This window comes from Solea senegalensis, linkage group LG11, assembly GCF_019176455.1.
Source record: "Solea senegalensis isolate Sse05_10M linkage group LG11, IFAPA_SoseM_1, whole genome shotgun sequence".
NCBI lineage: Eukaryota > Metazoa > Chordata > Actinopteri > Pleuronectiformes > Soleidae > Solea > Solea senegalensis.
This window is the reverse complement of record NC_058031.1, coordinates 21,901,826-21,925,638: the sequence shown is the minus strand read 5'-3', so window position 1 is coordinate 21,925,638 and position 23,813 is coordinate 21,901,826. Positions and strand designations below refer to the sequence as shown.

General features: G+C 38.4%; 1 protein-coding gene across 1 annotated transcript; it reads right to left on the bottom strand.

Moving 5' to 3' along the window:
• Window positions 1-323: 323 nt before the first annotated feature.
• On the bottom strand, window positions 324-22,007 carry top1b (DNA topoisomerase Ib). The gene is made up of 21 exons (XM_044038942.1): window positions 21,904-22,007; window positions 21,565-21,589; window positions 16,982-17,078; window positions 16,497-16,611; window positions 15,184-15,239; window positions 14,997-15,101; window positions 14,827-14,917; window positions 14,399-14,484; window positions 14,208-14,323; window positions 13,993-14,114; window positions 12,486-12,608; window positions 11,649-11,836; window positions 10,611-10,755; window positions 10,367-10,510; window positions 9,182-9,367; window positions 8,345-8,413; window positions 8,013-8,127; window positions 7,058-7,185; window positions 6,867-6,961; window positions 6,630-6,779; window positions 324-1,586 (listed from the first exon to the last, which is right to left on the bottom strand). The coding sequence occupies exons 1-21, from the start codon at window positions 21,922-21,924 to the stop codon at window positions 1,484-1,486; spliced, it is 2,280 nt and encodes a 759-aa protein (XP_043894877.1). The 5' UTR covers window positions 21,925-22,007; the 3' UTR covers window positions 324-1,483.
• Window positions 22,008-23,813: the final 1,806 nt, after the last annotated feature.

Genomic DNA, 23,813 nt, shown 5'->3' with positions numbered 1-23,813 from the left:
TAAGAACTGATACACACTTGACTCATTATGTTTCTGTGATTCTGCTAATTCAACTACATTTTACACACACACACACTCGTCTGGTTTCCATACGTCAAAGGACATAACCCTAACCCTTACAACGACAACTGGCCTAACACTTATCCTAACCTGCCCATAGAACACATATTCACCTTAAAATGTAATAATTTACATTATAGGAACTTGATTTTTGAAGAAAAGTCCCCATAATGTGACTGTGTAAATAGATTTAGGTCCCCACAACATGAGGACTATCTGTAACACACACGCGCGCACACACACACACACACACACACAGACAGTCAGATTGATGTTTTATTCTGAAGACTACAAAGCTTAAAACAAAGGGGAAAAGAGCGGGCCATGTGATCAATGTTTAAATAGCAGGAAAATATTCATGAAAATAGTTCAAATATTATTTCACATTTGGAGAAGACAGTTTCTGCTTAATCACAGCAAAATAACAAAGAAAGACACATTACACACAATGGTCTTGTACTGCAGGTGTCACCAAGAGGAGTGTTATGTCACATTCACTGTAAAGCTGTGGACACACACACACACACACACACACACACACACACACACTATTGCGGAATATTTGGGTCAAACTTTCTGTGACTTTTCTAACAGGTCATTGATTTGCAATATGATCGTTTTTAATTCAATATTACTGTGTGAAAAGATTCAGAATCTGCGTTTGACACGCCATAGCAACATTAAAGGGCCAGTGTGTTCTATTTAGTGGCATCTGGAGGTGAAGTTGCGTATTGCAACCAGCTGAATCTGAATTTTAGGGGATAGTAAATGAATGAAAACAAGCATTCATTTACTATTCAACACACACACACACACACACACTGCATATGAGGCATGAAGAGCTTTTTGTTGCACGCTTTAAAAAAAACTGAAAAATGACCAAAAGAAATATGTACATCCCTGAAATAAACATCAAAATCAAATTTAAACATGACATTCTGTGTGCTAATAATTACACGTGAACATAGTGCTACAATGTCTATTATCTGTCAGGCTCGTTTTCTTACACACACACTTATTGAAATTCATCTTGTCATTATCTCATTTATGTTGTCACTCCCATACAAACATGTCCTCATTCACTGTTCTGTGAGAATATAGAATTTCTCGGATGGCTTCCACATTTCAGAAGAAAGAGTTAATAATACTAACAGTGTTGCTCTGGGTTGATTGATCAGGGTATCAGCAGCTACATACACTCTACTTTGATTTCTGTTTTGTCCTAGGTAAGTATATTCACAACCAATCCATATATACAGTACATATACCGCACAATTATTCATCTGTGGTAAAAGTCTGAGCATAATCCTTCATCCAGGAGCTGTGATCAATCGTCTGCAGACGTCACACTTAAAAACCCACTTCACTTACATTCAAAGGCATGGGTATAAAAACAAAAATGCAGGTCAAACACGAAGGCTCTTTAAAACTCATAGTCATTTTCGGCCATGTCGATTGCCCAGGCAAACTTCTCTCTCTGGGTTTTGTTGTAGATCTTCTCAATGCCAACACCCCACTTCTTACACCTAGAGAGAAAGGGATATGTTATACAGAGGACGGGTTAAAGACACAGTAGACAAGTTAGTTGTTTGGTAGTGATAGTCACTGGTATATCCATAATAACCACAGTCCTGCACCGGATGACCCCCCCAAAAGGCTGTGTAACAACAGTTTCCTCTGGCTTTGCCCTGCCCAGGCATAGTTCACTATCTTTCGGGTCCTATCGCACGCGTTCGGGATCCCACCTCGGCCGGCCCGCGCCTCACTTCCACGGGGTTTCGTGTGTGTGCCCTCCGACTCGCACACACACGTTAGACTCTTTGGTCCGTGTTTCAAGACGGCTCGAGTGGGTTGCGCCCTATTCCCGGCCTGGCAATGCGACGGTCCGCTCTGATCGACAGTCGCGCCGGGGGTTTTAACCTCTTGACTTATAGCCTTTTCCTATATTATTCCACCCTGTGTTGTGTTTATCTTGTAATGTAAAGCACTTTGATGGAAAGTGCTACACAAATAAATGTATTATTATTATGGGCAAGTTTTAAAAGAAAGGGTGTACAGCAGTGGTCATTGTCTATGTGCGTATGACTGAGGCCTGTCTGTGTGTCCTATTCTTAACTGAGTGACTACTACGTCTTCCTTTGGGTTCCTGCCCTGCAAAGTGTTTTCCACCTACAGAACACACTTCTTTATACTATATAGGTGTCGTCCGGTGGCAGCTATGTTCCAATAATCATTGTTGCCGTCCTCCGTTTCACCTCTGCCTTCACCCGTGCATTAACTTGTGACGCCATGAATGCGACGCAAACAAAACAAGTCGAAGACGAAAACAACACAGTTACAGTCTTTTACTTTGGTCCCTCCTAAATGATTTAAAGTAAAAGTTAAAATACGTAGAGCGCTGCCCTAAGTAAGTTAAGAAAGTAAAAAAGTAAGTTACTAAACACATTTAAGGCTAACGGCTACTCTCACAGCCTGAAACAATGAGCAACTCATGAAGGTTTGGCGATATGGCTCCTAAATATATATAATATACAGTCTAAAAATATTGGAGGGTGACAATATACTCTGTTTATGATGTGTATTACATGATCTTAAAATACATTCATTATCTTTCATTTCACATAATACCTGCTTTATTTGTTTGACATTTTAATATTAAATTAAGGATATTTACGTGTGGTAGAAAGAACTGACAATAAAAATGTTGATTACATGTTTTAGTCAATATATAATATATAATTTATAAATTAAATTAAATGTATATATTTAGTGTATTTCACAAATGTATTCAATGTAATAAATGTGATGGTTATCAAATTCTACAGCCTTAATGAGCAGGAAAAGTCACCACAGATACCTTATTATAATATCACAAAGACGAAGATGTCACGATATAGATATAATACGTATATAATGTAGATATATTATGGATATACAGCAAGTCTCTACATTTACGTATGTCAACATAGCAAGGCTCCAAAGAATTGTGTAAGTTTATTGTTTGCAGAGGATCTAGGCATAGGTCACAAAGGCAAAGGTCGCCTAGGTCGCCATCTACTGGAGGGGATGTGGACGACCACAAAGTTCACTTAAAGGGGACATATTATGCAAAATCAACTTTTTAACCATTTCAATACTTATATTTGGGACTACCAGTCGCCAAAGTGTGGAAAAAGAATACTCAGTCATGTTTTCGTGGTCCCCCTTAGTGTAAGTATAAAACACTCGATGTTGAATTCCCTGCGCTTATGACGGCAGCATGCGCATTTCACCGCAAATGTTATCGCCCCACCAGTAAGTCTACTTGGAGAGCTCCACCTTAGCTCCACCTTGTCCCTGCGAGAGTGCAGGCGAGGGAGGAAGAGCGGTATTATGTCAACGCGGCGGGACAAGTGTGCTGTTGGTGGCTGCACAGTGGAGCACAGTGTTTTACAGAGGATTTTATATATGAAGCTAATGTGCCGGATAAAGTCAGCAAACGTGTGTTCGCACCACTTCACATCAGACTGCGGCCAGCGGTCGCCGTATTTAGTCAGCGAACGTATTTCACTGACGTACAAACACACACATTGTTAAGAAAAGGTCACATAGAACTGACCATTCTGACACGTCCTAATTAAAAATATTTGTTCAGTACGTCCTCCATGACCGGAGCACAGACTCAGTCTCAGTCTGATACAGTCACATACAGCAGCAGTTTATCAGCTGTGGCAATCAGCGGTGCTGTCCCTAAGTGTTTTTTTTTTCGACGAGTTTTGTGTTATTCGTCTTCACAATGAAAAGGTCAAGGTTCATTTATTTTACATATTTATGTGTTCATTTATTATTGTTTTTCTCTATTACGCCTGCCTAAATAGAATACTATTTTGATTGAGTCAACTTTAGTTCTGTAACTGTCTGTTCCTGTCAGTTTGTCTGTATTATTTTCTTTCTTTTTTTTTTTTTTTTTTTTTTATTTCATCTCAGTTACACATTATTCTCAGAGCAGGTTCCCATGCACCACCCTGTGGGGGGGGGGGAGACCCATCCCTTACGCCTCACAGCCCGGCAAAACATGGAGCATTCCTGTATCCATTGTGCTTGAGGAGGAGGCTTGTCCATAAATAGCAGTGAGTGGGGCATGGGTTAGGGAGGTGGACCCCGTGGCCTGGCCCTGCATTCAGCCACAGACACCGCTCCTCACTGACTTCCCACATGGAGGAAAGAGCACTGTGAGGGGACGCTCCCTGCTTTTTCAGAGAAACAAACCCCATTGTTCCTCGCGCTCACACGCTTTTCTTCCTCTTATTTTTCCTTCTGCAGCCGTTAGCTTTTTCGCTTGTGCTGCTCCTTTTCCTACAATGCAAGAGCATTTCCTGCCTTTCTGTCACCAAGGTAGATATGCAGCCCTGCACACACACGCTCTCTAACAGAGCTGGTCTATTAGACAGTGGGTGGTTCACTCATTTAAATATCCCACTTATTTTAACTCTAATAACATGTTACCAAATAATGGCTGGTAAAGGGATACTTCAGGATCTGGGAAGTGTGGTTTTCTGAAGCCTGAGGCTCCGACTCTCATTCTTACTGATAACATGGCTGCCAGCAGGGACAGAAGGAAAAACTGATTTAAATCTACACCTGCTTAAGTCTATTATATCTTAAGAATCACTTCTACTTGCCTTTTCCACCTGGAAAGTGAAGTTCTTAAACCACGTTCTCTCCCACACCAAAGTCCATAGAGAAAATCAGCAATTCTGCATCACAGCACACAGGATCGCTGATGCACTGCTGCCTCCATTTGTAAGTGCATGCGTATTGTTTTGTGATTTCAGTGTTTGAAATACATTGCCCAGATTAATGGAGCAGTAGAACAGTAGCTCCTGTGCAGCCACAAGCTAAAAACATCACTTTTCTCGCTGGATTTCATTTGGTGCAAGAGAGCGAGCAGGTAAAATCGGCACATGCATTTTCTATCACACGTCTTACATACCCATTCACACGCTGCCAGCACAACCATCAGGAGCAACGTGGGGTTTTTAAGTGTCTTGCCCAAGGATACATCGACACGTAGACGAGCAAAGCCGGGAATTGTGACCCACATCTTTAAGTTGAAAGATGACTCGCTCTACCACTCACTCAGCCACCTGGTCTGTCTCAGTCTGAGACAGTCTCCGGACATATAACCGGAGCGTGGCTCTACAGAGCAGCTTGTTACTCGCCGTGTCTGTCGACGTGTTCAAGTGGAAATCATAATTCATCATTGTAAAGTCATATAAAGGACATCCTGAACTCTGAGGCTTTTAGAAAGCGTACCGTAAACAGGCCGTGAATATGAGTGTTCAGTAAACACAGTAAACGACTCCGTTTAACCCTTGGATGCATGACCTACCAATACCTACACTCTTCCATGAGTGGGGTCAAAAATGGCCCCAATTAGAATCAATGTGTTTTTGCAATAAACTTAAGAAATGTCTTTAATATTGGTTAAAGATGATGATTTTCATCAAATTTTGGTCAACAAAAGAGTGATTTATACTTAGGGTAACTCTTTATACTGACAGTAACTGAGGTTCCTAGGAGATTTCAAAACTGCAATTTCTTAAAATGAATGAAAACATTTTTAAAAATATAAATGGCCTCATGTCACAAACATGTTTTATGACCAACACCTGGAATATTCATTTCAAAGATTTTGAAGGATATCGACCCATCCGGTCGTTTGTGACCCCACTTATGCATCTAAGGGTTAAACACAGCATATTTATGTGTGTTATAAACAGTGCGCAGCGATTCTGATGGTACATTAATGCAACAACCAGCCCTGTTGCATAGTCTGTTGCATATTTTGGACATTTAATAACCAAAGGTGTGTGCAGTGTCCACTACATGTTCCCAGCTCGCCTTGTCTCACGTCTACACGGTTTGGTTGTGTTTCCATTACAAAATAGTACCTCTCTTTAGTACACTTCTCTTCTCCTGTGCTTACGATTGAGCTCTTTCAAAGCACTTTAAATTTCAAGCTTTCAATTGCGCTGTATGTCCTTTGTAATGATTTTGAAGCAAATTATTATTTTATGCTGCAACTTTGTATTTAACTTTTTTCTCCTTTTTCTGTATTTTGTTTTTATTTTTATTTCTAAATTGTTTATATACAATTGTTTTTAATTTTATTTCTAAATTGTTTATATTCAATTGTTTTTCATTTTATTTCTAAATTGTTTATATTCAATTGTTTTTAATTTTATTTCTAAATTGTTTATATTCAATTGTTTTTCATTTTATTTCTAAATTGTTTATATTCAATTGTTTTTACTTTTATTTCTAAATTGTTTATATTCAATTGTTTTTCATTTTATTTCTCCAATTCTTACTGTTAAATATTTGTTTAATTTAAAGCACATTACATGAAACAAAAGTCAGAATTAAGTAATGGCCAGAGCAGGTACTAAAAAAAGTATCAGGTACCAGGTACTATCACTACTGGAAAGACAAAATAACTGTACCAAGAAGGAGAGCTGAGGCTTAAGTCTGTTGCATATTTTGGACATGAAATAACAAAAAAGGTGTGTGCAGTGTCACTTAAATACCATGCAACAGAGATGCGTGGATCCAAGTAGTTGAGCTTGGAGGTGCCTAAAGCGATCTGCTTGTTTTCCTCTCTGTCGGTGGCCTGCACCTGCAGCTTCATCAGCTGCTCCTCTATCCTCTGGACGGCTTTGCGTTTCACCTCCACAGACCTGACAGAGATCGACACAGACTTTTGTCATCTTCTATCTCACCCAAAATGAAAGTGACAAATAAAAAAGACTCCGTGCTTTTCTTACTTTTTGCTCTTATCGTCATGTGACGCCTTGTAATCGGCCTTCGCGGCCTTCAACTGCTTCCTGGCCGCGGACAGTTGACTCTGTTTCTCGTCGATCTAAGACAACAAAGGCTTCCGTGTCAAATTGTCCTCCTACACTTAAGTGTTGGGTTTTAAAGTAAATATTTGAAAAAGGTTTGACACTTGGGTTACCTTGGTCTGCAGGTTTTGCATGGACTTCTCAAAGGTTTTGGGCGGAGCTCTCTGGTGGTTACAGAGGATGGCCACGGCGCGGTTAGCTCGATTGTATGACAGCATTTTAGCCGGGATGCTGTCGTCCGCTAGGAGACCCAACAAGAAACAACAACAACAACAACAACAAGTCAGGAGACGTTTGAAACTAAACCCTGCTGCTCTTATACATTTTGTCAGCTTGTTTGTAACTGAAACCATCATATCATACCATCATGATTATAGAACATCTTAAAAAAGGAAGTCTGCATTCCTTTTTACCTCTCCTTATGGTAAGCTAAGCATTTGTTTGTATTAAATTTAATCCAGCGCTGAAACAATTACTTGATGAATCGATTACGAAATGAAACGTCAACTATTTTGATAATCGATTCATCGGTTTGAAGCTTTTTTTCATGATTAAAACAAGATTCCTGATGGTTTCAGCTTCTTAAATGTGAATATTTTCTGGTTTCTTTGCTCCATTAAACAAAGTTAATCATTAAAAAACTGAATCATTCTTTGGTTTGTGGACAAAACAAGACATTCGAGAACATCATCATTCGCAGGTTTAACAAACACTAATCAACATTTTTTTACATTTTCGGCCTCTCCAATTAATTATGTTGTTATCATGGGAAAACAGAGGAAATACATGTATGTATGACCCTTTAAGGCTTCTGTACATAAGCACCACCGCAAGGATTAAATTAAATTAAAATATCAATGAGACAATAATATTTTCTTATTATATTATTTCAGCTTCTCCCTTCTTTTTAAGGGGCAGCAGATCATCTGTGAACATATTTAATTTAGCAGAATTTTATGCCTTTCCTGTTCTCACACCCCTAGAAAGCCACAGATGACATGTTACATGTGAAGTGAACATGTAAACGTCCTATTCTGTGAAAGATGGCTGAAGGTAGCTGTCACTCACGGCAGGTCAGTTCCTTGAGCTGCTGCTGCAGAGTGATGGAAGCGTTGTACGTGCGAAACACCTTTGCCGTCAGTCCGTCCATCAGCTCCTGCAAGTGTTTGTTCAGAATAGAAGTCTGCAGGAGACATGGAGGAAGGAGAGTGTGAGGAACAGCTGAGGAAATTCTGATTCTTCATCATTGAAGGTCCAGTGTGTAAAATATCGTATAATTTATTGTCAATTTATGAATTTATGAATAATCCGCTGCAACATGCAATTTCACCAATAAATGTTGCTAAAATTGTTCACACTGTTTACCTTCATGTATTTCAGATATAAAGTGCGTTTCTTACGTTTAGTCTGTCAAAGAGGTCGTCCTCTGGCTGCTTGTTCTCCAGGAACAACTGAAGGTTCTTAAACACCTGGAAAGAAACAATCCATGATTTATTAAGCATGAAATCGACTGTGATCACATTTCTGCCTGGTGGGGGAGCTATTGTATACTATTTTTGTGAAAGATGCCAAGAAAGGAAGCCGGTCCCCACTGAATGGTCAGTGTCTTTTTGTTTGCATGTCTGTATGAAATTAGGTCACAGAGACCAAAACCTGGTTCTGTGTGTGTGTGTGTGTGTGTGTGCGTGCGCCCTCATAAAATTTTCTCATTCTCATCCTCATAAAATTCGCCCTCATTTTGTTTTTTTTCCATTTAAAGCACTGGTGTCAAATGAGCATCTAGTCTGGTCGAGAGAAAAAATAGTGGAGGAAAACAACTGTTCAATATCAGGTAATATGACCCGGGAGGTTTTATATATGGAATGATGTATGCTTCACTAAGGAAGAGTATTAGTATTAGGGACACAAATAAATAAATAAAACAACATGAATTCTGAGATTAAAGAAAAAGTCAGAATTTTGAGAAAAAAGTCAGAATTCTGAGAATAAAGTCAGAATACTGAAATTAAAAATTCTGAGATTAAATCAAAATTCTGAGATTAAAAATTAGAATTCTGAGAATAAAGTCAGAATACTGAGATTAGAATCAGAATTCTGATATTAAAAGTTAGAATTCAGAGACTGAAGTCAGAATTCTGAGAATAAAAATTAGAATTCTGAGACTGAAAGTTAGAATTCAAGTCAAAATTAAGTAATCTAATTCCTCTCTCTCTCCTTTCCCTCTGCCCATGTCTTACCCTCTTCTCCACAGGGATTTTGTTGTAGTACCGGATGGAGTCTTTACCCAGGAAGTCAAACTCCACCACGTACTCCTGGTCGTCCAGTTTGGGATACAGTTTGATGTGCTCCACTCGCAGCGAGCAACAGCCGACCGTGTCGGCCGTCTCACCTTCCTCCTTCTCATTACCAGCCCTCAGTGCCAGCTGCAGGGGAAACGCCACACATTGTCATCGTTATAAAGATCTGTGTGTGGTCCCACCTCCTTCTTTATTATCGTATCTAAATATTTAAATACACAGTATGTAATGACAGGGGTCTCTCAATCATAACAAAGAGCAATGACTACTCATTGCTCTTTGTTATGATCGAGAGACCCCTGTCATGATCCATTAGTGACAAATACACAGAATAAAATTTTAAAAAATGAAAGGCAACACACTGGCTAACGTAGTACCAAATATGTCTGTCCTCAAATGTTTCATAGGTTGTTCGCAATTAGGGTCAAATTAAGAAAAAGATTATAGCCTCACCTAAAAAAACATATGACTGCTTACATCTATGATATCTTAAAATTGTATTTGCCTAAAACTAGAGTCAAATTTAGACTTCAAGGTCTAGTGTATAACATTTAGGAGGCTTACTGACAAAAAAATATAGACATACTACTCATGTACTACTTGTGTTTGTATAATTGTTCATTATATCACTTTAAAATAAAAATGATATCAAATATTTATTTGATATCATTTATATCGTTGAAATTAGGCCCTGTGTGTAACATTTAAGGTGTTTTATTGGTACATGGAAGCCACTGTAGTTCCCTAAAGCGCTTGGGAAAGAGTGTGGTGTTGCACTCTGCAGTCACACCACTAGATGTCACTAATTCACCAATTCTTGTCAGGGGGAGATTTTATTGAGTGAACCTTTTGTAAAATAATGGTTAAAAATGTGTTTTCCCTTCTCTCCCCAAACAGCATCCATGTGATCAGCTTCCAGGCAAGTCCATGGAAGCAGCGGCACACTCTAACACTTTAAAGTACATGAACTATCCCTTTAACATCGCTCAACAAAGTTAGGTTACACATTATACTGTGACTGTAGATGCAGATTCAACGGAAAAACAATAACATTTTGAATATTTTCTATACAGTTGGTTTAATAAACCACGGCAGAAACAGTAAAATAGCATAACTCATGCTCACTTTGTCGATGAAATACAGAGCCACGGCTCTCTGTCTGATCCTCATCTCCTTGGATTTCCAGTCGTCTCTGTACTGGGTTCGTAGGCGGTCCACACACTTCTTCAACCGCCGAGCAGTCTCGTATTTCTGCCAGTCCTTCTCGCCCTGCACAGACGCACGCAAACGGGAGAAAAAAATGGTAGAATATGAAACGATTTTAAGAGAAAAAGGACAAAAGAGACTTGAGTCGTGAGACCACAGGTACCTTAATCCTAGAGCTAGGATTCAACATGATGTACTTGATGGAGCCCTGGATGTTCTCTGTCCAAGATGCCAGCCACGTCACCTTGTTATCGTGGCGAACCTCCTTCCATTTTGTCCCTGGGGGAGGTTTAGGATGCTTAGAGTCCCTGCGGGAAACAGAGAAGATGGACCATATGAGAAAATGACTTTGGTAGAAGTTAAAGTCACCTTTTAGAATATTACTTGAGTAAAAGTCTTTAAGTACCTGACATTTACTGTACTTGAGTATTAGAAGTAAAAGTATTTAAACAAAGTGACCAATTACAATTTCAAATATTTATTGTGGCTTATTAACAGGTACAGGCGAACAACTTCGAACATCATTAAAATTAACCTTCTGTTATGAATGGTGACAAATACTCTCTCTCTCTCTCTCTCTCTGTCTGGAGTGTACAACAGAAACCCAGAGACAGGAGACCAGGAACCCGGAGACCAGAGCCTCAGCGTCAGACACGGTAAACAACGAGCCGATGGTGTGTTTGTAGTCCACTTGGAGCCGCAATCTGCGGCTAACAGCTATAGTGCGCCTAAAAACAACTAGCGACAACAAACGGGCATTACGTCACCCACTCAACTTTTATTTTGTAGTAACGAGTAACGGAGACGGTTATGGGAAATGTATCAGAGTAAAAGTAAAAGTTGTCAGAAATATAAATAAATAATAATAATTACCCAAATGTTGAAATGCACTTATTGCAAGTCGCTTTGGATAAAAGCGTCTGCTAAATGACATGTAATGTAATGTAAGGTGATGTAAAATAACAAAGTAAAGCACAGATTAGAGAGAAACTTCTACTCAAGTACAGTAACAAAGTATTTGTACTTTGAAAAAAAAAATTCTTAGATATCATGTTTAACAGAACGGGATGGACAGATGCCTGTCACTTGATATGAAGGGGACATGTTCACACCTTTCCCTTGTATAACACACATTATTTGTTCTTGAGTAGAATGACAGCAACAGCTTGTGGTATAAAAAAGAGACGATAAGATCACCCACTTGCTACAGTTAATGATGATGTCTTGAGGTCTGATGCGGCGCTTCAACATGCCCATCTTCGGATGGTCTCCTCGTCCTCGGAAGAGGCCCGGCGGCTCGATGCGGAAGTTCCCGATCCTCTCCTTGTGGTTGTCCATGAGACAGAAGCCGTACTCCTGCAGGAGTCTCTCGTTCTCCTCTTTGATTTTCTACGGCACGTGAAAATGACAGTATGTCGTGTTATGTCATGTGGAAGACGAGGGTTTTATGACGCTTTTTAAAGGCAGAGAGAGACTACAGTTCTAGCACTACTCACTCTACTCAGTTTGGTGTCAGGCACGTCTTCAATGTGGGCGGGGTCGCCATAGCACGGCTGCACGAAACGGCCGTGACGCCATTTTATACACGACACCAACACGCCAAATGCGCAACAAGTAAAGCAGTTGTTTTCGGTGTAACTGAATCATTAGAATCGGTTCATTAAAAAGATTTGTTCACCGAATTGCTCAGTTGACACTGTTGACACAGTCCATGAACTGAAATACGGCTAAAAAAGGTGGTGGTTTTCAGCAGCGCTGTCACTAAATAAAGATGTGTTGCTAAATGTTGGAGATTAACACACACAAGTCTTTTTAACTGCAGTTTGGCATTGTTCGGTTTGACTCGTGCGTCAGACGTCGCGCTTGTGACTCTTCCAGTGACGACATGGACTGTAAGTCGATCTTTTGACAGTTTGCTGAAGTGCATTTTAATAAGAGATGATATCAGATGATGAACAGAGCAGGTAGAGTAGAGTTGAGTAGAACTGAGTATTGCTAGAACTGTATAATAGAAAAGCACCATGAGAGGGAGGTTTACCAGTTTCTCATCTTTTGACATCTGTTTCCTCGCTTCTGACTGGGCCTTGAAGTACTCACTCATCTCACTGAAGTTGCACTTGTTCAGGTCACTGATCTTTGACTTTTCCTCTGATGTCATTTCCTACAATATGAGACAATATATGTATATACATACAACAAAACAATCATGAAGTATAGCATTTCCATCAAATAAGAAGTGATACGTAGGCTGTGTTTCCATCATGGTTATGGTTGCGTTTCCACTGAGAACAGCACCTTTACTTGGTAGGTCAACTCAAACTCAATGTATAGTTTTCTAATTTCTAGTCAAACTATCTCATCACACTTAATATAACGACAAAATACCTTAGTAAGAGTAGGATTTAAGTGAGATAAAGGAGCTTGTTTTTAGATGGGGCATCTTGAATATCTTGTGAAGTTGAACAGTCTTGAAAACATCTTGTTTTAAAGAAACAAGCTTTTTTTGACACGTCATGAGTCGTCTTGTTTCAAGAAACAGACTCAATTGTTTTAATTAATTAAATGTAATTTTAATAAAAATAAACATTTAATTATTTAATATTTTATTTATGTATTTATTATTATTTATTTATTATATTTATATTTTATTTTTTATAATAAATGTTTTTATTTAATTTTAATTTTCATATTTTTTATTAATTAATTGAAACAACAAATCTGCTTTATTGAAAACTGCATGGTCAACATTCACAGTACAATGTGGCTATTTTTTTTTGCTGCCTTGTACAAGTCAGGAATGCTATCTTCAGTTTCTAATCTAATTTCAAGTAGGTGGTGGACTTAAATGTAAAAATGAGTTAAACACACTTGAAACAAACAGGATGACCAGAAAAAGATGCTACTTTTGAGGGGGAAAATACTATTTTTGAGCATCACAAGCTTATTATGAGACACAAGCCATCACAATACTAGTAAAATATAGCTAAAAATGAGTTTTCCCAACTCATTTCAAAATCACCCTTATCTTGTAAGGCTTAAATATACCAAGAGAATGTCTTCATTTGCTTATTTTTGGACTGGCCTTTTTCCCAGTGCAATATATCTACACAATCAACGATAAGGAAACATGGGGAAAAAAAACAGCGGAAGTAAAAGAAGAGAAAAATAACATAAATAAATAATAATTGCAATATAGTAAATGAGGATATATTAATATGAGTATTAAGTCCTCTCAATGTGCTGCCATCATTAATGTGAGAGCAACCGCTGTGACCCTGACATTTAGTTCCTTTATCACAAATTACACAAACACAAACAACCACAATAATGTTTTTTTCAGATTTCTACATCATAAATTGATCGTGCACTTTTCCATCTTTTTTCTTTTCTTTTCCTCCTCCTTCACTGCCACATTTGCCGCATGCACGGAGAATTTATTTTGTGAGTACGCCATCTTTCCAACTTTCACTATTTGAAACATTTGAAACCAGGGCCATTAAAATAGATTTTACACACACACACACACACACACACAGTCTCCTCACCTTCCTCCAGTCCTTGAAGAAGTTCTTCCTAAAGATGTCCTTGGTGGTGTACTCATGATCCAACATCTTAGCGAAAAAGGTAGCGACCTCCTCACAAGGAGCACTAAGTTTCATCGGCTTACCTACGAATACAGAATAATAACAAGAATGTAAATTGGAGTAATTGGTCATTTGTGTGATAGTACGACGTGTTGCACACACACACACACACTCACCATCATAGTAAAACTTGACTTTGTCGGGCAAAGGTTCGTACGGAGGTGCAAACACTGGACCTTTGTGTTCCAGAAAGCGCCATTTCATTCCGTCAGTATATCGCTCCTCCTCCCACCTACAGCACCACAACAACACAGTCAACAGAGAACATGAGGCGTCCGCGTTTTTACGAAAAAAAATATGATCTCACCATTTCCACTTTTCCGCTTCTTCTTTTTTGACTTTCTTTCCCTCCATTCCCTTCTTGTCTTTTGTCTTCTTTTTGGGCTTGATGTCCTAAAACAAGGGGAGAGAATAAATTGATTTCAAACTTGTGTCTTGCTACGGGCACGAGTAAGTGCAGTGCCAAGTTTGACGTTGTTTGGATAAGTAACGCAAAAGATATCGTTAAATATATCGGCAAAAGAAGCACACAGTGGCTTTCGCTGCTCTACTGTAGCCACTCCCCCTCTCACTCACACAGCACTGTGAGTGAGGGGGGATATCCGAGCTCGATGTAAATGGAATAACAGAATAAATGCACCACCCCCACCAAATGTGTTCATAAGTTAACATGGGGAGGACGGAGCTAACTATGCTAACAGCCGGGAACAATGTGACAATAAAAACAAAAGAAACCTCGTCTTCTTCGTCCTCTTCATAATCCCGTTTCCTCTTCTTGGCCTTTTTGTCGTGTTCCGTCTTGACTTTTTTGGGCTTGTGCTCAAATCTGTGCGATTACAGAGCGCAGCATAAAAACGAGGACGTGTTAAGCGTGCAGTGAACATGCCAGCGCGAACGATACCCACTCTTCATCGTCGTATTCCTGTTTGAAGGTCTTGTTGTGTGGCGGGGAGGGGCAGAAGCCGTTGTCTTCCTCAGGCTCGCTCTTTATGGCAGCTGGGCTCGTGTTCCTGAGGGAAACGATCAGATATTAACGTAACGCTGTTCTTTTATTTCACATGAAACACAGAGAGGTGCTGCTGCTGCTCGTACCTCACATAGCCATTCTCTTTCTCCTTTTTGTATTTGTCTCCATGGGACGATTTGATCTGAGAGAGAAAATAAAAAGTACAACAGATTTTTATCACGTGTTCATCATCTGTTATTAAAATGCACTTCTGATTGTTGACCAAACCTGGAAATTATGAATTGTTTTTGTCCACAAAACAAAACGATTCAGTTTGAATCATTTCTTTGTCACGTGGCGCAAAGAAAACCAGAAAATATTCACATTTCAGAAGCTGAAAAACCATACTAGGGTTGTTGTTGTGATAATCCTGACTGGAGATGTACATTAATATTAGGGGGGGTGGGTAAAAATATTCGATTTGGCGACATCGAATAATAAATAGATATTTTTTTATAAATGAAGGTGCTCTAAATTAAACAGTCCCGGCCAGTTTAACTCGCAGGGTGTCGCTGCTCGAGTGGAAACGAGTGGAAGTTTTTTTCTAATCTGCCACACCAGGGAGCTGTATCTCTCCTTGTGACTTACTATGATTTTATTAAATTAATTATATATATGTATATACAGTATATACATGTATGTGTATATATATACATATACATGTATATATATATATGTACATTTGTATTAGTCTCTAGTACAGGGGTGTCAAACTCATTTTTGTTCAGGGGCCACATACAGCACAATTTGATTGTGGGCCGGGGGCCGGACCAGTAAAAATAGTCAAATAATAGCATAATAACCTATGAACAACAAGAACTCCTTTGTTTTTTCTCCTTTGTTTTACATTTACTGAAGGATAATTTTACAAAACATGACATTTCTTGAGAAATATAAGTGCAATTTCAACAATATCAATATGCCTAAATGTACTATTTACACAGCACACTGGATCTATAAAAGGCACAAACATTTAGTCACAGGTATCTGGAGCATTTGACATTACGTTTAGATCAGTGTGAAATTTTAACAAATTCATCCTGTGCGGTTCTGGCCCCCGGGCCGTATGTTTGACACCCCTGCTCTAGTACATATAATATACCTATATATATATATATACAGTATATATATATATATACAGATAGATATATATATATATATATATATATATATATATATATATATATATATATATATATACATATACATATACTGGATGTTCTGGATATTCTCCTGACATGATGATCATATGTGAACGGTGGACTAAAATGACACCAGCTTGCATATCTCTGTACAGTGGAAGGAATTAGAAAGTAAGAACCTCCTTGCTGTGAGGCACAGGTGGGAACTGAGAGGCTAAAAGCCCTCTACAAAACAGGCAGAGTGACTCTGAGCAAACCTTGTCGTCTCTCCTCCTCTCTTTGTGCTTCTCCCTGTGCTTGTCTGCGCTGCCGTCGCTGTGCTTCAGCTTCTCCTTGTCCCTGTGTTTCTTCTCTGCGTGCTCCTTATGTTCGCTGGAACACAGAAGAAGCCACAGAGTGAGTGCAAGAGGTCATCGTGCGCTGCGGCTCGACCGGACGCAGAGACGACAAAGCACGAGCGTGAAGTAAGAAAAGTAAGACAAAGAGAAACCACAGCAAATGTTTCACGCTACAAATGCACTGCAGATGTTTCAGGAATCCTTCTGATGTCTGATGTTTTCAATCAGCATGACTTTTATTCTTCTCTTTTTTAAGGTTTGTCTTTGTCATGTGGATTTGAACACTGCTGAAAACAAAGCACAGTCGGCATCAGTAGTAGAGGAAGAGGGTTGATACAGCTGTGAGCTAAGGTCTGGTCGTCATGTCAGGTGTGTCATAAAGAAAGAGGCTGCAAATGTCCCACCTGTTGCTGTGCTTGACTTTCTCCCGCTCCTTGTCCTTCCTGTGGTCTTTGTGTCTGTGCTCCTTGTCCTTGTGCTTGTCTCTGTGTTTGTGAGGATCTACGACAACAAAAGAAAAGCAGCATTTAGAATTAAAATCCAACTGATTTGCTTATTTAAAACATTCAGTTGTCTCTTTAAATGACAGCACATGTGTCTCTTTGCCTCTGGGACATTTTTGCATCTCTATCTCTGTGTGTCGTGATGGTATTTACCTCACAAAAGAAAAGGGAACATGACGATGCTGGCTGCGCTCAACTGAATTTGACTTTGCATTACCGTAATTATACGACCGCTTGTGCTATCAGAAAAATTTGGTTATTTGGTTATTGCGGTAATTTCACTCGTTTCTGTCACCAAAGAGGAGAGAGTTGGAAAAACACCTGTACATACAGTACAGTAGTTTCCATTTATTTGGCCTGGTTTTTGGACACTGAGACAGAGACTCAAACAAATGCATTTCTAAATACGTTTTGTTCTATTCAAATGTCAAATTTGACAAGGCAAAATCTGGTGTCCATTTACAACTACAGTGTTTTCTTAAATAGAACTTTTTGTTTTTCTTCATTTTAATTGCTAAAACAGTATTTTAACATCGGTAGAGCACAAAATTCTTGGGCAACGTGTGGGTCTATCATTCTAACAAGCCTCTGTTGCTCGTATTGCAAGCAAATGCGGAAACACACAAACACACACACACAAAAACCCCACCAAAAACAATACTTCACTCACACTCTGTGGGGTGAAGATGTGCTTGATCACATCTAATTACATTTTACTGTGCAATAATCCTGTCCCACTGCACTTTCGCCAAACTATTATTAGCACTTTGTGCTCCCGTGGCACGGATCCTTGCCACAGGTGCACCCTAAACCTAATTATTGCCACACAACCTAAATTGCCGTGGGAATAATACACAATAACTCCTTCAGTTGTGGACATCCTGGAGGGGGAGTGTGTGTTTGCAGGTCACTTCATCTTCAGGCGTTACAAAATGCGCTCATTTCAATTAATTTTATTTTGCATGTTTCTTTTAAAAACACAACATTTCCTTTTATAATTAACATTAACATTTCCTTACATAGACGATATAAGACGCTCTACTTTTTAACATAGTCATGGAAAACATCAGCCTAAACGCTCTGTGTTCTAAGGGTTAGTGGTGAAAGAAGGGATGCATGATATCATCGGCACGATTTCGGCTTTCAAATGTATTATAGCAGTGATTCTCAAACCTTTTATACCAAGTACCACCTGAGAAGATATGGAGCTCTTGAAGTAACCCCATAATCATCAACGTTAAAACACACTAGTGTAAATGGGTCAAGCAAAGTCAGCTACGGACTAATTCGCTGTCTCATCAGCCTCCTCTTCCTCACATATACTTCACACACTGGTCTAATGACATTAGATTAAGATGGAGCGAGAGCTAAGGTGACTCTAATTATTATTTTTTTATTTATTTATTAAAATTCTTTAGTTGTTTGTTTAATTTTCTATGCACTCTGGTCAAAATACCTCAGCTCCACACCGATCACATACAGAGTACACCACCAAGAGGAGGCTCGCGTACCACTGGTGTTACACGTACCACAGTTTGAAAACCATGGTATTATAGCAGGGGGTGTCAAACTCAAATAACCTGGGGGCCAGTGAGCGTCTATTCTGATCAAGAGGGGGCCGGTCTAGAAAGCAAAAAGCCATTAAAGAAAATACAAATAATAAATAAATTATAAAATTATAGGGCACTTCCTGTTTCGTGGGGAATGGTCGAAATTACAACCATTTGCCACGAAACAGGAAGTGCCCTATAACTTCGGCATACGTTGAGCTCCACCGTCCTAGTTTGGTGTTTTAATCACAGTTTTCCACATTATTATTTACGTCATTTCAAATAAATGTCTCTGTTTTTGATATTAATAGATACATTTTACAAATGTATAAATAGTATTATAAGGTGTACGTGTTATATCATGATGCAATGTTTTGTTTTGATTTTAAGCTCGTACTAGTGAACAGTTGTTGGTGGGTTTTTTTTATGACTTTTTGTTCTCTAGACCGGCCCCCTCTTGATCAGAATAGACGCTCACTGGCCCCCAGGTTATTTGAGCTGGTCTAGTACAAATTGGCACATTTTTTATGTAACAAACTGTCAACTTTTTTGTTTGTCTCTGTCTATAACAACTTTCCACCAAGTTTAGGGAAATTTGGTGGAACTCAACATATGCCAGAGTTATAGGGCACTTCCTATTTCGTGGCGAATGGTCGGAATTCGCCCAAAACACCACGCCATTTTGAATCCGCCAAACCTTTGACCTTCGATGTGTCTAGTACAAATTGGCGCGTTTTTTATGTAACAAGCACGCTCAGACAAGTTTGCTCATTTAAGTGACCGCAAAGCCATACAATAATAATCTGAAGGATTACAACAAGGTTCCTCACACAAATTCGTGCCAGGAGCCGTTTCGGGCCCTGCCATTCGTGGCTCGGTCCCTAACAAGCTTATTTATGTATGTAATTGAAAGTTATTATGTAATACATTTAATAATGTGATAATTATGACTGAATGTCTTATCATTACTGTTATAAAAACATTGCTAGAAAACATATTTTTATTATAACATGATATTTAAGTGGGGGGGCCGCATGTCATTGATTGGGGGCCACCGGTTTTTTATAGGTTATCAGAAAACACACCAAGATCCCCTGATATGACTAATGACTAAAACAGTGTATATACATATATATATATATATATATATGTAGATATACTGTACATCCTGTATATCCAGTATGAAGATCGGTTATCCTCACAAACATCCTGATATACGGCACAAAAAGTCCAATATTGTGCATCCCCATGTGAAATAAGGACATTTTAATACTTTCTCTAAGGGCCAGATGACAATTCAACTGCAATATATTACACTTTGATGTCAATACAACACAGTTTAAATATAAAGATGTATTGTTCATGTATTGGGCAAACACACTTGTAACACAAGTTTATTAAGGCTGGGGCAATATGGGAAATAAATATTATTAAGATGTAATTTTTATATAATAATTGTTATTATATCAGTCAAACCAATATTTCTGTAAGGCTATTTAAAGCTGCACATGACAATACACTTTAAATGCACTCTACAACAGAGTCCTCAAATGGGCCAGTGAACTTCTAGTCTGGTTAGGACAGGCCGGGGCAACAATTTTGGGGGAAAAATTAACGGTTTAGTGATTAGAAATTAAAATTATATCTTGATAATCCGTCATGCTGTTGCAATTACACATTGCAAGTAAAAGTAAGTAAAAGTGTTTGTTTTGATATATAGCTCACAACAACAACAAAGAAACATATTTATGACGCGAAATCAATCTGTAACAAAAACAGAATTAAAACATTAAATCAAAAATATACATGTAGACAATTGTAATTAAAACACTAGATAAGCTAATATATAATTAAATGTTGAATTTAATCATTTCAAAATAAGTGTAGGGTCGCAGGACATCGGCTGGCGGGCTGCGAGTTTGAGACCCCTGCTCTAAAATAAAAACACCTGCATTACATTAATTTAATTTAATTTAATTTAATGCTACATGAAGGATATTTACGTGTGTCAGAAACAACGAAATTGACTGTAAATATGGTCACATTCTGCTAAACAAATAAGTGTTTAGTGACTTCTTAAATTAAAATAACATCATTTTGACATGTTTTGTTTCTATTTTGCATTTGCCTTTTTAACATGTATTGTATTACTTATTATTTCCCCCTTTCATACTTGTCACTTGCTTGACTACAAGTTCAATTTCCCTGATGTCCCAATATAATCTAACCATATTACATCGTCATTATTATTATTATCATCATCATTATTATTGGTGTTATTATTATTATTATTATCATAAATCTATTAAAAACGGTTGTTATCTGAGGAAAACGTGTTGTCAACTTTGCTAAACTAACACTAAACTAATCACAAAGACTGTATGTCTGTGCCTCAGAGAAGCATCTGCTCTCCATCAACAATAACTTTGTTCAGTCTGACTTTGACTTTGACACAAGTGCCGTGTGTGTGTGTGTGTGTGTGTGTAAGGATTTGCTGCTGCTGGAGATCCAGGGGCGGTGAGAGGAGACCCAGCCCCGGCTCTCGCCCTCGTATCACGGTAGACAGTTGGCTCAGTGCTCGGCGCTCTCGGCTGCTACACAGTGAAAAAGAAAATGGCGCAGAGACTAAGTCCTCAGCCTCATTTTCGCCACTTTCGGCTGCAAAATTCGCAGCCGTGGCGCGTCAGTTGCACCAAAGTGAAGCATGCAAACGAAACACGACGCCAGAACCTTCCAGAATATCCAGTCAGGTTCAACGAACACGGGCGGCAAGGCTTTCATTCAGAGCGTCTTTTTGAACAATAGCCGCAACAGAGTGGAGGAGAAGGGACTTAGTCTCTGGGACGCCATTTCTGTCCTTTCACACAAACTAACAGTAGACACAGTGGAAAACAAGAGTCCGTGTGAATTTAATCCAAAAAAAAAAGAACCTACCGCTGTCTTTACATCCGGAATTCACCTGCAAAATATGGGAAAACACGTTTTTAATATCTCAATTTTCAAAATGCCGGTAAGCTCGGGGGCATATTCAAGTTTCAGAGATGTCACCGAGAAATACGTTTGAATTGTATAATTTCTCCTCATTCTGCTGCTGCTGGTGATGACAAAAGCAACACAAACAAAACAACTATACACGTTTTCAGTGGATACACAAAGACAGCGTCACTTGTAAACGTTATTTCACATCATGCCACTTCATAACAAGGAATTCACACAAACTGACCCCCCCGTAAATAAAGGTTTCACAAACATGATTTAATAAAAGATAAGTACCTGTCCGTGGTCTCCACTCATGGCTGTGTAGGTTTTTGATAGTAAAGCAGTTGAAGTTACACACAGACACACGCACACACATAGAGAGAGAGAGAGACAGACAGACAGACAGACAGGAGGAGGAGGATGGTGATGAGAACAGAGAAACCTCACTCTGTCCCAATGTTTGGTGACTGCGCATGCGCAAAAACAGTCTCCCTACCTGAACCAGGACAAATACTTGTACTATACTACTATACACATGCTGTACTCTAATATGCTGTACTGTAATATTCTACACTACATACATACTATACTGTACTAGTCTATAATATACACACATTACACTGTACTAGACACATATTGCACTGTACTATTCACATATTACACTGTACTATACACATACTATACTGTACTATACACATACTACACTGTGCTATAACATTACACTGTATTATACACATATTACACTGTACTATACACATACTATACTCTACAATACAGTGCTATACTATACTGTACCACCCTACACTATACACATACTATACTGTGCTGTACCAGGATACTACACTATTATACATTATACACATACTACACTGTACTAGTCTATTCTACACAATACAATGCTATATTTACACATACTATCCTATATTGTGCTGTACCAGTCTTTACTACACCATTATACATTGTACACATACTATACTGTACTATACAATAAACATACTATATTGTACAATACAATGCTATACTATAGAACACAATACTACACTATATACATACTATGCTGTGCAGTACCAGTCTTTACTATACTACACTATTATACATTGTACACATACTATGCTGTACTATACTATACACATGTCATACTACTGTACAATACCATTCTACACTACATACAGTATATACTATACTATTCTATACAATACACATGCTATACTATTGTACAATACCATTCTACACTATATAGATACTATACTATTCTATACAATACAGATGCTATACTATTGTACAATATTATACCATACACATACTATACACATAACAACCTGAACACACACACACACACACACACAGTCTCCCTAACTGAAGCAGGACATTCATACTTTACTATACACATACTATAGTATACTACACTACACTAGAACACATAGGCATGTGTGTAGTAGTTAATAATGTAGTTTTAATTCAGTTTTAATTACTACACACATTTGTTTGGTCTCTTTATTACAGTACAACTAGAGAATGTGTACAATACAATGTAATAATAATAATAATATATTTTAGAACAGAACGGCTTCTCCAGGCAACATTTTGGTGACACTGTCTTCAAGTTAAATACTGTTATTTTAAAACAAGGTTTGTTTTTCTTTAGACTCTGTCGGGATCATATTCAGGTGTCACTGTGCTCGGCATCGTCGTCACGCGGAAAAATCAAACAGGCTCATTCCGGAAGAAATTACTTTGTGACAGAGTTTCCAGGTTATTTGCAGATTTGTCTTTAAGAGCGGTCTTTGTGGAGCAAAAATCTGCTGAAATCTATAACATTTTGGCAGTTTGAATGGAATAATGTGAGCAATGTAGTCTAATGAATACAAAATAAGCATGTCCTGAATAAACCTGGCATTATAGAACCCAGTTTGGACATGAAATAAAAGGACAAACAGGTGTCACCAATGACATTCAAGTTCCATTTTTAAGTTGTTGTTTTTTAATACTATATGTATATATCAACTAAAGGAACACGTGTATTATGTCCCTTTAACGCATAAGACATTTTCAAACAATTAAAGGTGGCATGAATTGCGTATTCAGTCTGTAGGGGGCCGGTCGAGTGAAAAAAGTCCAACTAAAAGTGTTTGTTTTGATATACTGTATAGTTCACACCAAAAACAACATATTTATGATGTAAAATGCATCTGTAAACAACAAAA

Excerpts from the sequence above, each read along its gene's own strand:
- top1b (XM_044038942.1), bottom strand. The coding sequence starts at position 21,924 with ATGAGTGGAGACCACGGACAG. Across the intron at positions 14,918-14,996 it reads CAGGAATACGACGATGAAGA|ATTTGAGCACAAGCCCAAAA; the intron begins GTGGGTATCGTT and ends GTAATCGCACAG. Across the intron at positions 8,128-8,344 it reads ACCTCTTTGACAGACTAAAC|ACTTCTATTCTGAACAAACA; the intron begins GTAAGAAACGCA and ends TGTCTCCTGCAG.